Source organism: Sinocyclocheilus grahami, unplaced genomic scaffold, assembly GCF_001515645.1.
Source record: "Sinocyclocheilus grahami isolate Dianchi unplaced genomic scaffold, SAMN03320097.WGS_v1.1 scaffold1295.1, whole genome shotgun sequence".
Taxonomy (NCBI): domain Eukaryota; kingdom Metazoa; phylum Chordata; class Actinopteri; order Cypriniformes; family Cyprinidae; genus Sinocyclocheilus; species Sinocyclocheilus grahami.
This window is the reverse complement of record NW_015506474.1, coordinates 110,022-127,724: the sequence shown is the minus strand read 5'-3', so window position 1 is coordinate 127,724 and position 17,703 is coordinate 110,022. Positions and strand designations below refer to the sequence as shown.

At 37.2% G+C, this 17,703-nt stretch overlaps 1 protein-coding gene across 1 annotated transcript in view; it reads right to left on the bottom strand.

Annotated features, from left to right (window-relative positions):
* LOC107568952 (myosin 1D) overlaps window positions 1–17,703 on the bottom strand; it is an 81,767-nt gene that overhangs the window by 31,542 nt on the left and 32,522 nt on the right. Inside the window, exons 6-17 of the mRNA XM_016254952.1 lie at window positions 17,571–17,624; window positions 17,146–17,241; window positions 16,111–16,227; window positions 15,810–16,013; window positions 14,931–15,076; window positions 14,702–14,816; window positions 14,377–14,547; window positions 6,596–6,666; window positions 5,527–5,601; window positions 5,288–5,420; window positions 4,516–4,682; window positions 3,262–3,469 (exon numbers count right to left, since the gene is read on the bottom strand). Coding sequence (XP_016110438.1) covers window positions 3,262–3,469; window positions 4,516–4,682; window positions 5,288–5,420; window positions 5,527–5,601; window positions 6,596–6,666; window positions 14,377–14,547; window positions 14,702–14,816; window positions 14,931–15,076; window positions 15,810–16,013; window positions 16,111–16,227; window positions 17,146–17,241; window positions 17,571–17,624 — 1,557 coding nt within the window. The remainder of the gene's footprint in view (window positions 1–3,261; window positions 3,470–4,515; window positions 4,683–5,287; window positions 5,421–5,526; window positions 5,602–6,595; window positions 6,667–14,376; window positions 14,548–14,701; window positions 14,817–14,930; window positions 15,077–15,809; window positions 16,014–16,110; window positions 16,228–17,145; window positions 17,242–17,570; window positions 17,625–17,703) is intronic.

The window sequence follows — 17,703 nt, the reverse complement described above, 5'->3', positions numbered from 1 at the left end:
ACCCCCCCCCCCCCCCCCCCCCTTAGGGGAACCGAGATAAACCTGTGTCAGGATTCATCCAGCTCTGAATCCATACAAAAGATCAAACAATCAATCTCCGATTCAGGAAGAGCACAGATTTAACACTTTGATACGCGCATCTGCTTATGAATGTAGCAGTCTAGAGAGATACTGAGCCTAAAACTGAGAGTTTGATATTGAACGCAATCGTTGTGGAAAACTATGTCAGTTTGTGTTTAAAAGCATCTCGATAAAGGGAACCCCCTGATAACATCTTTTGAAATAGCAAATAAGATCTTGCAACGGGGGAGTTGTAAAAAACACTCAGACAGGAGCTGGCAGAATATATGCTTTGATTTCTAATAACTGTCAGTCACTAAAGACAGTAAAGAGAGATCGGGGAATGTACACTAAGAACCCACAATCATTTTGTGTGCCAGTGAAATGACACTGGCAGTCAATAAATCTGCCATTCAAATAAATCTGTATTTTCATGCTCCTGAGGAAAAATAAAGGTAGAAAACTTCCTGTAAAAATGCCACGAAGTAATATGTGTTGTGTATTCACACAGACAAAATAAGAAAATGCTGTGAGGCAGAGGGATTTTGGTGCCATATTGTTTTACTGTTGCCTTATTGTTCAGTCTGCTGTGGTGTGAGGTCTGTTGTTGAAAAGTAATGGTGTCAATGAATCACAGGAACGTAGGGTGGTGCGGATATGGCACCTTGCTGTCTCTGAAGCTGATTAAGTGTGTGCATGAGTGTGTGTCGTAATGAAGTCTCAAGAAATTCCTGATCAGATTTCATTTTTGAAAACCAGCTGAACACCAAATGAAATATGATGAATGTCTTATGAAAAATTGGATGTTGTCCCATTGTGATTTTTGATTTGGAATTTCACATACACTATCATACATTTATGATGAATTCTAATACTAATACTAAATAAATTTATTCAGCAAGCTATATTAAACTGATCAAAAGTAAGTGTAAGTAAAAGATTTGTATTTTAAATAAATGCTGTTCTTTTGATATTTCTATTCGTCAATAATGTCATGAAAACAATCACAGTTTCCAAACACAAATAATAATAATAAATAAGCAGAACAACGTTTTCAACATTGATAATAAGAAGAAATGTTTCTTGAGCACCAACTCAGCATTTTAGAATGATTTCTGAAGGATCATGTGACAATGAAGACTGGATTAATGGCAGCTGAAAATTCAGCTTTGCTATTACAGGTGTAATTTACATTTTAAATATATTAAAATAGAAAATTGCTATTTTAAATCGTAATAATATTTCACAATGTTACTGCTTTTATTGTATTTTTAATCAAACAAATGCCATTTTGGGGAGCATGAAAACATTTTCTTTCAAAAACATTTAAAAAATCTTACAGACCCCAATCTCTTGAACAGTAGTGTATGATGAGGTTAGCCTTGAGGTCTAAGAATTTTTTTAAATGCATATCTCAGGGCTCCAAACAAAAAAATAGAGTAAGGAGCCATTGGCTCCTATAAGAAAAAAAATGTAGGCTCCAAATTATTTTCTTAGGTGCCACAGAATAAACGTGTTTTATTTATTTTATTATTATTTTTTAACATTTCAATCATACTTTCATGTGTTTATGTCTTATCTTTTCTTGAATTTATCAGCATTTTAATCAATCTTGTAGATGACCTGGGAACTAAGGTTCACTTAAAGTGGGAACTAAACGTCTTTTCCAACTTGAAATATGGTCACAAAGAATTGTTCATGACACATAATCTGTACCAATGGACCATGGACCATAACAAGCATCACTTGGCCACTGAGTATAGTTTGGGCTCCTCCTCGGTGCATCCTGTAAATGTTGTCATATGTCTTTCACACATTCAGTCTGTTTTTCTTCATTAGTAAAACGCAATTTTGAAGGAGGAGTTGAATCATGTAGACAACAGGTTAAGTAAAAATATTAACATCCAATAGTGCATAAATATAGCAAAATGCTCTTCTTTATAGTTATTTTTCTAGCTGACTGATGAGCTTATGGATACCGAAGGGTTATTCTGAGGTAAATGTATATTACGTTGCAATATTTACAAGTTTTACACATTTTCCCGCAGTTTGAAACACTGAATGAGCTTTTACATGAGACATTTCAGTAAGTTGTACTGTAGGCTTTCTTATGAAATAGGCTACGTTTTGATGTTAATTCATGTTCATTATGTACTATAGTAGTAAAGAGAAAGATTAAATGGGTTCACTTGCCACTTGAACTGAGGCGCTAAAGCGATCGTGCCTGCCGCATTAAAGAGCACCAAAACCGTATTTATTGTTTGAATTTTGTTATGAATTTGGCATAATTTTAAAGCTGATACTTTGTTTATTAAAAAGTAATTAAGATTAATGGATGGCAAGTGTGCTTCAAATAATATGAAGTTCACACATTAACAGAACACAGCATATAGACTAAGATCTTGATAAGAAGCCATATTAGTAATGATTATAAACGAGAATTGTTAACGACATTGCCAATATCCACACAGCTGACAGCTTTACCTGTTGTAGTTTGTTCAAGTTGTGCACGAAATAGACTCTGCTTTTCCACACTTTTACTTGCACGTCTCCGTCATGTCGATCTCTCTCGCGCTGCACAACTGAGCTGCGTTTAGCAGGTGTGCATCAGTGCTGCAGAGATGACTGTTTGAAACTCTTTTTTCCACTAAAACTTTGATGCGCATTGTCTCAGTTTAATACGTGAACATAGCAAATGAAGCGATCGCAAAACAATCAGGAAAAAAGGCATTACATGCAAATCTTTAAGTCATAACATGTAAATATATATATTCGCCAGTGGCGACCTCAGCAAAAACTACACTGGCAAAATTATATTTTTGGTCGCAAATGCGACCGTTTTAGTCGCAGTCTGGAGTCCTGTATCTATTTATAGTGCCCAAAAAGTATATTTGTCTGAATGTCATTGTATTAGGTAACAACATATTAGTGATAGTAAAGCTTTTTCAGAACTAACTTTATGTTTCTGAGCATTTTTGTCAATTAAAAGATGTATGATTTCCAAATACAAATACCTTTTTTTGTAAAATATTTTACTTTAAAAGTATTATATATTTTCTCATAAAATAAATGACAATAGTCTGATCTATTTATTATATCATGCAAGGACATTCATGTATCCAAATAGCCACTGTATATATTTATATAAGTTCACAGCAAGCCTAAGCTACACATAACATGTCTGAGGTGTTGAGCTCGAACCTTCTGCAGAAAGAGGACGATCCTCTTCACCATCTCTGCCCTCTGCTCCTCCAGGCTGAAGATGGTTCGAGGGGTGCGAATAAACACTTTGGTCTTGCCGTAGGCCACGTCGTGTTCGAACCCACAACTCTGCAACAGACGTTTCACCGCCTCCTTATCAGACGGCAGGTCATGGTTGGGCCAGGTGAACTCTGAGATCATCTTATACCTAAAAGGTGAAAAGGAAAGGAGAATGTTTCAAGGATAGAGCAATACCTTGTTATTTATAAACATATATATTTATTAAATAGGTTTACATTTGTATAATTATTATTGCTATTATTAAATTTAAACAGGAAAGAAAGAGTTACTTATCAATAAAAATCACACTAAATTCTTTCGTCAATGTAATTTTACACATTAATACAGGCTTTAAGCACATCTTATCCAATCAGAATACAGAGTCTGATCTATCCGTTTCATAACAAGCATTATATAACACAATGAGTGCTTATTTAAGAGCGATGTGAGGCCAGACCCTTTGGATTCAATCCTCATTTGTCCAGTCTCACCTCTAGGTAGTACATTATATTCCATGCACATCTGCAACCGTGACAGATGCACAAATCACTCATGCGAGAGCTGTTAACACTGCATTCTCAATTAGATGAAATTCAGCCTACCTTTTGCTCAGCAACAGACATTTTGTGAATCTCATCAACTCTGTGGCAAGTGTGTTTCTATTTGTTTGGAGCCGTATACAGAGGCCTCAGAGACATTTAGGACACTTCATCTTAAAGAAAACTGAGACTATCTTATAGGTTTTTGCTCAAGGATTCTGGTCCCTATATATTGAGAATCATTGTATATTGAGTGACAGTACAATGTATGCTCTACTAACTCTCAAGGCTTTTGAAAAAGACTCAGCTTGCACGTCATTATTACATAAAACCCTTTAGCAATTGTAACTGGGTGAAAAAGGGACCCCAGAGGATGACAGTTTTCACACCAACAGATGTTGCATAAGATCTTCACAATCTGATTGATCAATCTGTAGTTTCCGATGTCACTAGCAACCAAAGGCGCAACAGTCTCACACAAGCTGTCACAAGAGCATTGAGTTGCAATTCATGAGCTGAAACCATACACGAATGTCAAATCATGCAGAACATCAAATAAAAAGACTACTGAAACATAAAATAAACAACTAAATGGTTAAAAATGCTTTGAAATTGACAAGTTGGCCATACAAATGGAAAAACGTAGGATGTTCACCTCTGAAGGAACCGTGGGTAGATTTGTCGGTTAGCAAAACCAGCTCGTCGCACCCGGACGTTCTCCAGGAGGCCCAGGTACTCCACTTGGTGCTTGCAGCGCTCATGCTCAAACAGTAGTGGTGACTTAACTTCATTCGGCTTTATGCAACGCACGTAGTACGGCTCCTGTATGAACCAACAGAGGGCGATGGTGAGTGCGCATCTATAAAGTGCAACAGTGGCCCCAAACTTTTTCAGTAACCTTCTCACTAGGAACCCCTCTGATGAACACAATTATTTAAATAATTAGTTGAAATGATGTCGATGGCTTCAACAAAAGTTATTGCCATTGATTGCCAAACACAGTAGCTCTGTCTTTAAAGGCTTATAAGATATTGTTAAAAATCAATTCCCCTATGGAGAAAATAAATGGGATTTTTCTTCTGGAACTTGACTGTTGCACTATTAAATAGTGTTCTGGAATACTTGACTCGACTGGTTATTCACAGCCTTCTGCATGAAAATATTTTTTATAATGACGGATAAACCATACTTAACTTCCTACAGAGATTTGCCATTTCATCTCATATTTTTAAAAAAATCAACTGAAATCAATACTTAATGTCTACATGTGTATTTATTTGGTAAGTTGCCTTGTAAAAAGCACAATAATATGCATTTGTTGGTCATTATCGCAAAAACTCTTTATATTGCAATGATGGTCTGACTTATCACTTATATATTATATAAATCAGTCATGGTCTACACAAAAATGCTTCAAACACACCCACCTTGCTGGCCAAGTTCTCCACCAGAGAGATCATGGAGTTTTTGAAGAGTGTGGCAGCAGTCAGGGGTCGTTTGGTGACCTCTGTGATCCTCAGCTTGCCCTCTGGCCACATGGCTTTCAGTACAGGGTTTGAGCTGTGAATCAAGGAAGGAGAAGGACAGATATAAGTCAAGGATGTTGTCTGACATCTGGCAGGTATGCAAATAAGAACAAAGGGATATACTTTATGGTAATACTGACCTGTTGTAAAGTAACCTCTTGAAGTCCTGAAACAAGGTGTCCTTGTTCTTGTCAATAAAGCCTACAACAGAATAACTGAAACAAAACACACAACCACACCGACTAAATTACACAAATATACACAGATAGTCTGCACATGGCAAATTTCAGACTTAAAGGTGAATTGTGCAATTTCTTTGCCTATATCAACACAAAAAGTATTTGAAAAATAATGATTTTGATGATCATTGAACACTCCCTCCATCTGCAAATCCAACATTGGAGTTCCAGAAGTAAAAATGCCATTCCTTTTTTCAACAGGGGAATTGATTTTAAGTGATAACATTTTTAAATGCATACCTACTGTGAGGTAGGAGGTTGTTAATCAATGGAATGCTTTTATTGCAGCCATCAGCCCGCATTATTTCAACTAATCTTTGTTTTACCCTATTGCAAAAATGAATGGAAAAAATACTTCTGGAACCAAGGCCAATGAAAAAGTGGGCAGACATTGCTCTTCAAACTTCAAATGGATTACTTGAATAAGATAAAGTATTTTATCATTGAACAAAATTATTCACTTCACCTTTAACACTGATCTAAATATGAGTGTTATTATAAAATACGAGCAGTATTATAACTGACACAGACAGAACTCTGTCTCCTTAACTGAGAATATATAATTTTAGATATCCTTCCCCTACCCATTTCTCTCTTTCTCACACACACACACAAAGGGGTCTGAACATCAACAAGGCATTTCAATGTGGTGTCACATCACACCTACACCCACAGAACTTTAGGAACTAACTGACAGCCTGCAATCTGGCAAACCGCTGAAGTGAGAAAATGAAACTGCATTCACATTCGAAATCAACTTGTTTTGGTAACTGGCATTTACATAATTCGGAGTGAGTAATATGCTTGCGCCATTCAAATGTTTATTTACCAAACTTTTTCAAACCCAATCTGTGCCCAAGGGAAGAACTAGATCTCTTTCCACTTAGCTAAGTCTTCTGTGGGTTACTAACAGTGATTTTTTAATTACAGCATTTAGGGCTTATGCTGCAAAACAGCAGAGTGCACTTACGCCACATCTCCAGCATAATGGCGGATGCGGAAGTCTCGGTCAAACTCCAGGTTTTTGTCCGTGGGGGAAAGCTGTGGAGATAGAGATGGGAAATTAGAGTTTTTTTTAAACAGAAAGTAGACTTTTGAAATAACGCTTAGAAAGCAACTGCAAATTTTTCCAGTAAACAAGCCTGCAAAAGTGCAGTAGAGTCAGAGAAAGAGCGAGGCAGCTCAAAGACTGGGAGGGAGCATCTAAGTAACTCTGCGATTATGAAAGATAGATGAGATGCACACTTATATCCAGCATAAGACGGCGGAGCTTAAAAAGCTGTGCTGAAAGAAGTTCAGTGAAAGAATGTGAAAGAGATGGTGCCCTTTAAACTACACAATTTAGTTTTGAGTGGCATGTGGGCTTACTTTAATTATAGTTATAAAAAGGATATTTCTCACTCTAAATTTTGATTTCATGAGCTGCATTTGAAGCTGTAAAATATACACCTGTGGCCACATGGTTTGTATTAATGTATCAAGTTGTTATGCAACCAATCAGCCTACACTTACAGTTTTATTAATATTTTACCTGCTGGGAGAATTGTTAGTTCCACTTAACTTGATTAATAAAAGCAATATTATTAATACTATTAATAAAAGCAACTATTTACTGAACAGTAGTTGGGTACAGAAACCCGGTACCAATATGGCACCGGTACCTATGTAACCGGTATGTACTAGAACCGTATCAGAAAGCAGATTTCGGTGCCATGCCTGAGCGATCGATTGAAATATTGTCCTCTGGTTCTCCAAAACGGACGTAAGAAGCATCATCACCGGCACCGCACGCGGAAAATAATTTCCCGACTGAGAAAATGCACGTGAACTCAAGTCGGAAAGCTCTAAAAATACAAATCCAACAAATCTTTGGAGTAATGAGAGCATCCATGTTGTTTTCACATTCCGACTTAAAAGCACAACTCGGGAAATGAAAGCATCCGAGGAGCGCGTGAATGCAGTAATTACACTTGCTCTGATGGCAGCAGGTAGCCTTCCGTTAACTAAGCTAAACATGCTTAAATTAAAAAGAGTGTCCATGTTGTTTTCACATTCCGACTTAAAAGCACAACTCGGGAAATGAGAGCATTCGAGGAGCGGGTGAATGCAGTAATTACACTTGCTCTGATGGCAGCAGGTAGCCTTTCGTTAACTAAGCTAAACGTGCTTAAATTAAAATGCCTAAAGCTAAACCTCCCTTGTATTCACATTTCTAAACCTGTTGTCCAACAAAAGAGAACATTATAACCTTTTTACTCCACAACACCAGTCAAATGCTTCCTTTTGTGATCTGATGAGGCAGAAAATATGTTCCATATGCTACTTTAAAAAGAATACATCGATTAGCAATATATTATAAATTAGGGTGACCATACATGTCCTCTTTTCCCCGGACATGTTCTCTTTTTGGACCTACAAAAAATGCGTCCGGCCGGGATTTCTTAATTGCCCAAAATGTCCGGGCTGTTTCCTTATCCCGCTCCCCTGAATCTCTGACCATTGCCGCCTGCTCCCGCAACATGTGTTTTGCTCCCGCGATTTTCGTGTCTACTCCTTTAAACATTCTAATATTGTGTATAATTTTGGCGCATCAGGGAGCCGCTCTCAGGATGCGGTGTATTAAAATATTTTTGAATGAGCGTTTGCGCTGTTTACTTTCACTTTCGATTTTGCGATCACACGCACTCTGTTTAAAGGGAGCACATCTTACAAGATCAGATATTTGTCAATGAGCTCAGAATCTGTTGAGCAGCAAATACTCCAGCATGGTCTTGTCAGTCATCTCTCCTTATTCTCGACCTGTGATCAGTCAAAGCTGACTCCGGTAGCTCTTGTTGGATGCAGGTAATCTTCAAGTAATCTAAAATACCCATATGTTTGATAATGCATACATAAACTAGCCTTTAAATATATATGTAAAAAAAAACTGTAACTCTTTAACTGTAAAATTTGCAACTGTGCATAAACTTGCTCTAAGGCCCTGTTATCAGTGCCAGATCACTGTCCTCCTTGAGAAGCCTCTGTATGCCGTGTGAGGGCAGCTAGTGCAGTTATATAAGACTCACTGTCATTCATAAAATACAGCAGTGACATCAAAGGCAAGCAGCCTCAGCTCTCATTAAGATGCAGAATGCTGCTGATCCACTGCATGAACAGGGATGCCCGTTTCTGCAGATTAAAGCAGAACGGAACAACGAAACTCTGTATCCTTCTAGCCACAAGCCATCATATGCCCACACACCGATTAATTAAAGGATTTACTATCAGTAAGTTTTAGTGAGCTTTTGTGTCGCAGTCTCTATTGTGGTAGACACCAGCATCTCTATTCTGTGTCGGGTGCCAGTTTATGAGTCTCTGTTTGGTTTGTCTATGTGGTGACTCACTCGGCTCATTTGAACTGCAATACAGATAAAATGGTCCTCTAAGGGAATGGATGAGAAGCTACATCTCTACCAGAGAGGACAAACTCTGAACACTTCACCTGAAGTGTGATCATGTGACACTGAATGCTGGAGAAATGGCTGCTCAAAATTCAGCTTTGCATCAAAGGAATACATAGTATTTTAAAATAGATTAAAAACAAATTTAACTATATTACTGTTTTCCTGTATTTTTAAGCCTTGGTGAGCACAACTGAATTTTTTTCAAAAACATTTAAAAAAATCTTACTGACCCCAAACTTTTAAACAACATGTGTGTACACACACACACACACACACTTTTTTTTTTGCTGAACTAAAAAGAAGTTAAAATGCAAATTAATTGTGATGCATTATTTTAACCTACTGGCATCCTTATTTTTAAGATGAAAATTATGTTTAATAGGTTTAACAAAGCAAAATCCCAATCTTCCCCAGTACATTCTGGAACCTGCTTAAGTAGGATTGAACTAATGACCTTCCAATTAAAAGCCTCAAGCTTTAACTACAACAAAAAGAATAAAACAGATTAGATTTAGCCACCAACACTGCTACCCTAAAGCATTTTTTGGCATGTTTACAACTTTTATTTGTACAATCTGGATTCAAACTCACATCATCTAAAAAGTTTGGGTCCACCTGTGCTAACCTCTAGGCCACAGTTATTAACTTCACAAGCACTCCAATTCTACCCGGTTCAGATTTGCAGAGTAAAAAAGAAAAAGAAAAGAAAAGAAAAGAAAAAAAAACTATGTTTTATTGTACAGACACATTTAATCCCGGATCCTGCTGGTCGCACAGATGCCTCCCTGCCCTCCTACTCCAAGCTTTATTCTCACCCCCCATGACTACACCATCCTGTCTAACACCTGTGCTTCTCAATACAGAGTGTTGGTTATGCCAATCAAACAAACACAGCAATGCCAATGGCACCTGCCAACAAAGCCACCAATAGCCAGGTATCCAAATCACAGTGGACTCTAGACATCTAGATCAAACACAGAGGCCAATATAACAGTAAACTGTGAAAACATTTATTTGAATTTATATATATAACAAAAATAAGAATCCTTGCAACTGCTTAGATACAGAGCCCAAATAAAATAGGACTCATTAAATGTGGTTCACAAAACCTTATTGTTGAATTTAAATCAATTCAAGAACTGAGGAACAATGACTGAAAAGAACAAAAAAGAAACTGAGGAATTCAAGATCTCTTTATAAAATTTGAAAGTTTTTTAACTTTTCTTGTTTATTAATTGCACTCCAAAATACACAAGGCATAAATCACGGATATGGGTTGGAAAGATAGATGCGTCACGCAAATTGGATGCACTTCGAAAGGTCAGCAGCAAGAAAGGTCAAAGTTGAAATCACTTTGTGCTTGACCAGCGCTGTGGGGTAAAGCTGAAGTAGAGTTCAATGCACTGGCCAATACTAACATGAGTCATGTGGAAAGAACCTCAAGAAAAACAACCTAGCTAATGTTAAACTTAAAAAGCTGAGTCCAAAATCCAGGTCCATTGACGTGTCAATGCACGTCGCACTGGGAATTCACCAATTATCCTGTAACATACGTGCTAACTGTGTGTCTGTGCTTTACACGTCACCACAAAAACAATGCAATTACTTCCACTACGATAGAAACAAGTCATGATCTCTTCCTAATGAACAATTCTGCAGAAAAGCAAGTCACAGAGGCTAGCGGAGCTCTTCTCCAGGAACAGAAACCAACAGCTAATTGACTGGTTGCTTCGGCCTACACAAGCCTGATCGGATAATGAGGCTGCCTTTGCCCTCACACAACCAGGCATCCAAGCACTCCCATGGCAGCATCCGCTCACACAGCCACGCTTGTAATCAGCAAGTGATGAAGAGAGAGAAAACAAGGGGTGGGGGAATTGGGATCAAAGAGAAGAACAGGAGAAAGGAACGAAGCCCCCGGTGCTTACCACCAGACAGCCGCTTGTGTCAGCAAATAACAGCAATTAAAAGATGATGGGATAAGAAGCATTTTTATAACACACATCTGGAAGGATCAAAGCCATTTTAAGGGTGTGATGAAAACGTGGGAAGCACGGAGAACACCAAGAGCCTGCCTGCGAGGCACATGAAGGAAGACGTAAACAAGCCGATAAAGCACAGAAGGTGAAAGTGGCTGTAAATGAAGCACATTATTGAGATGGATATGGCAGCTCGAGGCTAGATCTGCCATTACATCTGATGTTTTTATCTTAGATAAAACATATAACATGTATACAGAATGAGGCTAACTCTTTATGCAAGCAATTAGATATGAAAGTGAGGCTTCTGCCATCAAAGCACTGTTGTACAACTAAATGTTTTTTTACATTTAAAGAGGGGAAATTGTTTTGCATAGGGGAATCAAATCATCTCCAGCATGAGAACCAATGCTGACAATTCAGCTTTGCCATAACATGAATAAAGTACATTTTTAAATATATAAAAAAAAAGGAAAACAGTTACTTTAAATTGGAATAACATGTTGCAATATTCATGTAGTTTTGCTCAAATAAAGGCAGCCTTGGTGAGGATAAGAGAGCACGTGTAGTATTTTTCATAACATGTTTGTATTTCTATTCTACACTAGTCTGATGTCACTAACCTGTCCATGGTTTTAAGTTAAAATACAATTTTAAAGATTTTTACAGAATGTTTTCAGAATAAATGCGCAGGAAGTGTTACAATTCATTGCTATCCCCCACTCAAAATTAAACATCTATGCTCTATAACCTATTTATAATCACTAGAATTTTATAACATATCATCCACAAATCATGCAGAACATTTGAATTTAAAAGTTCAAAATGAGTGAATTAATGAAATAATAAACCATTTATCTCTTCCTCGCTGCTACTATGTACTGTATGTCCAGTGCAGCTTATGGCAGAGCATGTTTCACATTTCCTGTAAGGCCTAAGTTAAGAGAAAAGAACTACAGAGAAAGAACTCCAATCCACAGAGCATACATTTCACACTTGAAATCAACCAAGGGTAAAAATTCCCCTCTTAAACCAAGACTGCAGAGGAAAAGAGCAAAGCAAAAAGGGTAAAAATCCTTAGTAAACAAAAGAAGAAAAAAAAATTCACAAGAGACAGTCACAGATTTTTAACAAGCAACCATTAATTATGCTGTTAAAGCAGCCTCCATATTTTGTGTCTTCTAGAGAGGATGTCTATCACCACAAACAAGCTTTGAAACATCTCAGAGGTGGCTGTGAAAGACGAAAGTGTCACAGCCTAGATCTAATATGTGTGAACACACACTTGAATATATTAGAGAGCTTTCCTTATCCATCTCCCCCTACTGACCCATCACTTTCTCTTTCATATGCTCATTTCGCATGTTAAATTTAGCAAGAGTGGCCTTTACATAAATGGATTAGCCATATCTAAAACATATACTATGATTTTTGTGCTCATGCGCAGCAGGAGAAATACACATCATCTATCTAGCTACAGGCCTGAGATTCCTCCACATTGAGGAGTAATCCTCTGCATTACAAATGAGCTCTGAAGGACACTTATTATTCCAACATCCAGGGAGACTTTTGATTATTCACACAGCCTGAAGTGGGGGGATTATCATGGGGGCAGGTGATACCTGCTCACTTCTTCTCCCCCTTTCGATGTAAATCCAGCATGTGTGACACATTTTGATAAAGTTGTAGCTAAATTTACCCTCAGCTGGGTCTGTGTCCAGGGCACTGCAAGAAGGGCCGGTTAGTGTCCAGAGATTCTGTCTGTCTAGAGCTCTGCAAGGTGGGTTATGTTTACATTTTCTTTCGTTCACTGCCTTTTTCTATCTTTATCTCGGCACGACTCCATCCATAACTCTCCCACTCCCTCTCACTTTCTGACACTTTGCCAAGACTGTGAGACATCAGTCTTACTAGCTTCCATTGGCTGCCAGTGACATCACCAAAGACTCAGCACTGAGAAATACTGGAGGACATTTTTTCACTGACCATTATTGCCTCCCTGTGTTGGTTCAGGGTAATGCGTACAATTCAATTAAAGGCTATGTTCAGAATAGCATACTATCATACTACTATTTATAATTCTATAATACTTTCAATGTGAAAAATAAATAAAAAACACCTGGATGACCTTCTAGATTTGCAAAAAATGCATTATTCAACAAAGAAACTGGGTAATCCTACTGTAGACTGCCATTTAAAAATTTGGGGTCAGTAAGATCTTTTTTCTAAAGTAATCGCTTTTATAAAGCAAGGATGAAATAAATTGATCAAAATTAAATTGATAACATTTTATTTATTTCTATTTCAAATAAATGATATTCTTTTGAACTTTGTATTCATGAAGAATCCTTTATAAGCATCACAGTTTCCATCAAAATATTAATCGGCACAACTGTTTTTAACATTGATAATAAAAATTATTCTGAAGGATCACGTGACAATAGTCAAGTTTACATGGACACTTTTTGTTTCAAATGGAATGAAATCATTTCAACTGATGAATCCGAACAGTGTTTATATGAACGCTAAAAGAAGTTCCAAATGTAGATTCGGGATGTAGACACTGCACAAATATACAGAGTTTCCCGCTGTTTTTGTATACTAACCATCCTCCCTTTCTTTGTTTTAAAAAGCAGACTTAATATTTATCTATTTCGGGTCCTAATTAGGAGACGACAAGCACATGAAGCTTTGTGCAATGATGCTTATATTAATCTAGCAGTAAAAATGTCCATTCCCGCTCCCAAAACAAGACATCTGCAGATGAGAGTTCGAAGCAAGCACTTCTGACACAATGTTATCCTGCAGTACTTTACAGATGATGAGTGGAAAGAGAATTTTTGATTGACCCAACAGTCATTCATTATATTCAACAACAACAACAGCAGCTTGTTCTGTGCGTCATGAGTCATTACGCCATTTCTACGTCATTGCAGGTGTGCAAAACTTTCCATTTTTGGTTTTCAATCCGATCAAGTGTTTAACATATCCTATCGAATGGATTAGAAAAGGTTTATCCCACCCCAAATTTCAATCGGTCTGGGTAATTTTATTCCGCAAAAATTCAGAGCATTTGAATTCAGATTGGACTTTTAAACCAATTGTAATCGGAATACAATGCTCCATGTAAATGCACTTACTGAAGAATGGAGTCATGGCTGCTGAAAATTCAGCTTTGCCATCACAGAAATAAACTACATTTAAAAAAATACATTAAAACAGTTATCTTATATTGTAATAATATTTCACATTATTACTATTTTTACTGTACAGTATTTTTGATCAAATAAATGCTTAGGTAATTAACTGGCATGTGTTATTTTCAATACCTTGCGGCTGGTGTAGTGGGCATGTTTCACCAGTTTTCCATTGAGAGCCTGCAGGAACATCTCATCCGTCACCTTCCCCACATTCATGCATGCCTCATCCAGGACTGCAAAAATTCCCTTATGCTGCTGTTCCACCAGATCCACGATGATCTGGTTGTTGAAGTAGTCAATCTGTTTCCATGAACACATAAAAACAAATCACAACAAAGCTTATTTAGTTATTGCATTAAAGTCAGAGAGATTCATGCAAAATGAGTTTCTTTTTGTATAATATAAACAGTAAAGATGTGAAAAGTTTGGGAAGAAACAACCAAATAAAACCCACATGTTTCCAGGGGATACCCTCTCTTTGATACTCTTCTTGCTCTTGTTTCAACACCAGTTGAATGAAGAGCTGCTGTAGTTTCTCATTACAGTAGTTTATACAGAATTGCTCAAAGCTGGAGAAAAAAAAAAGGAAGAAATCAGACAGACACTAATTATACTAAACAGAGCAGTATAACATACCCAACTATAAGATCCTCATATCTGTACGGTAAAGCATATGCCCTCACCTGTTATTCTGAAAGATCTCAAACCCATAGATGTCCAGGACTCCAATGACTGTGTTCTTCCCATGAACCCTGACATCATAGTTTTTCACCTCGATGATGTCATTGATTCTTCCCACAATCCAACAGAACAGCCGCTCATAAATGGCCTGTGAGAAGCAAATAAAGAAAATTGGTCCATGAAGAAACGTACATGCGAGTAGTTTAATCAGTCAATTAAGTTTGTCTTGGTCAAGCTTTTTATCGGAATTGTACAGCTACAAAGAGATTGTTTTCATAGCAATTGAGAAAAAAAAAAAGATACATTTGCAAGCATATAAATATATACAACACTACCCTTCAAATGTTTGAGGTTGGGTAAAAAAAAAATAATAATAATCATGTTGAAAGAAGACTCTTATGCTCACTAAGGCTGTATTTATTATAAGTAAAAACAGTAATCTTTGAAATTGTATTCATATTTGCTTATTTTGTGTAAACCATGATCATTTTTGCAAGAATATTTGATGAATAAAAAGTTTAAAAGAATACCATTTATTTGAAACTGAATTTTTGTAACATTATAAATGTCTTTACTGTCCCTTTAGAGCAATTTAATGTATCCTTGCTGAATAAAAGTATACATATTTTTTGTACTTACCCAAAGCGTGTCTGTATATACAGTATGTATATATTTATATATTACACTTTTTAAGTTGTACATTTTTTTACAATTTATAATTAGTTAAATATATAAGAGTTCAACAAATAATACAAATTATTTAGGGCCTTTAGAAGTTTTAATTCAGACGTTGGCATGTAGTTCATGAGCGATTTTTTTGGTCCAGCAGTTTTATTTACAGCTGTGTTACCACAGTTTTAGTAACAAGTCCCAATTCATACCTTGGCCAAAGCATCACGGCCATAACTGGCCTCTTGATGAGTGTGCTGTTTGTCAATGACATCGCGGCCGGTGGCCACAGTGCGATAGAGCAGAGCCTTTTCTACATTTTCGTCTTTGGTGGACAGCAAATCCCCCAGAATGGACACTAGCTTAGAGTTCTCAATGAGAGTCACATCTCCATCACTTCCAAACTTCAGATTCCCCTGGTAAGATCAAATAATTCATCAATCAATGAGTTTGGGCTACAGAAACTAGCTGCAGTTAATAATACTTTTTAATCAAGCTTAGGAAATACTAAACCAGATGCAAGATGGTAGCCAGGATCTTGTAGACTGTCTGAATCTCCTCTGTAGTGAATCCAATGACCTTCATGGCATCAGTGACAGCTTTAAAATCAGCACTGTCATTTATAGACGACTGCAAGATTGAAAAGACAACCTGAGTGAGTTACAGTCACAAACAAAAGCTGACAGATCCTGATACATTAAATAAAGTTAAAACATCCTCTTCCTGACATTGCTTCTAATTCCTGACATATGCTATTAATTCAGCTTTAGGGATAACAGCCTGGTTGGTCTTTACCTAAATGTAGACTGGCTAAAAGCCCTTCATTTAGTGAAGCTAAATCAATGCTTTTGAAATGGGAGGTCATTAAACCTACTATTAAATTCACATCTAATTTATAGCTGAGCAATTAAAAGCTGAAAACTGCTGACACAGCAACTCAATCACTAGACTTCCTAAAACAGGAGCGCAACACTCAAAACGCTAATTATTCTGGCATGCTTATGGCTAACAGCTCCTGCAGAGAAACACTGATTTCATACAGCAGGAACCTTTTGCAGCCACAGTCGTGCTGGACAGAGTGTGAAGTTTAGCCAGCATGTGCACCAATAAAAGACTTGGGAACTGGCATGAAATGTTGTTCAGACTGTTTGTTTCAGGGATCTGTGAGCTCAACAAACCAGGCTGTTCCATGACGACACCTTGTTTGTTGCTCTAAATTTGTTTTTGTGCCCGCTCATTAAACTCCCTGCAGAAGCAATGGAACAGTGCTAAGTCATCTCACCTCTTGACTCAACAGGCTAAAGATATGAGGCAATTGCAAATAGGTTTTAATATGCACCATCAGTGTCTACTGTACCCATAAACAACTATAATCAAATTCCCTGCACATCATGTGTGATTGCTTAGCAATGGTTTTATTTTCCCAAGATGCCAAAGGTCTCGAGATCCTTTATGATGTTTGTAAAAACCCAACAAAATTTTTCATATAATATTGCACAAACCTTGCCACCCATAATAGTCTCTTTTAATTTGTACATGATACAATACCTTTATCTGGCCTCCAACTTTGATGTAGGTGTATGCTGTGGGGTCTCTCTGAATGTGCAGGGACCGCAGCTGAGCATCTGGAGCTCCTTTCATCAGCTGAAAAATACATTTAAAACACCTTTGACTTTCCCCACAGGATCCTTTCTCCTGTGTTGATATGAAGAAGCATGTAAATTATAGTCTTGATAATAATGGTATGCAGAGCATTAACAATCAGATGTAATTGTTCTGATGTTCTGAACATGTTTTGAAGCAATAGGACATTATTTTGTGGGAGAAATAAAAGTGAGAGATGATTGGGCTTTGAAGGTTCTGACAGAGCACTCATAAACGCAGGTTTGGTAGGATTTGTCTGGTGTCTCGAATGGCTGGCAAAACAGAAACAGCTTTTTAATGTCTGCGCCTGCGGTGAGTCCTTCACTCACCTGGTAGAAAGAGTGGAAACTCCTCTCTCCTTCCTGCTGAAAAATGACTCGAGACTATGGAAGAAATAAAAAAAGGTGTTAGATAAAGATCATATAAATTTATAATATACAAACATTTCACAGCCTCTCCAGC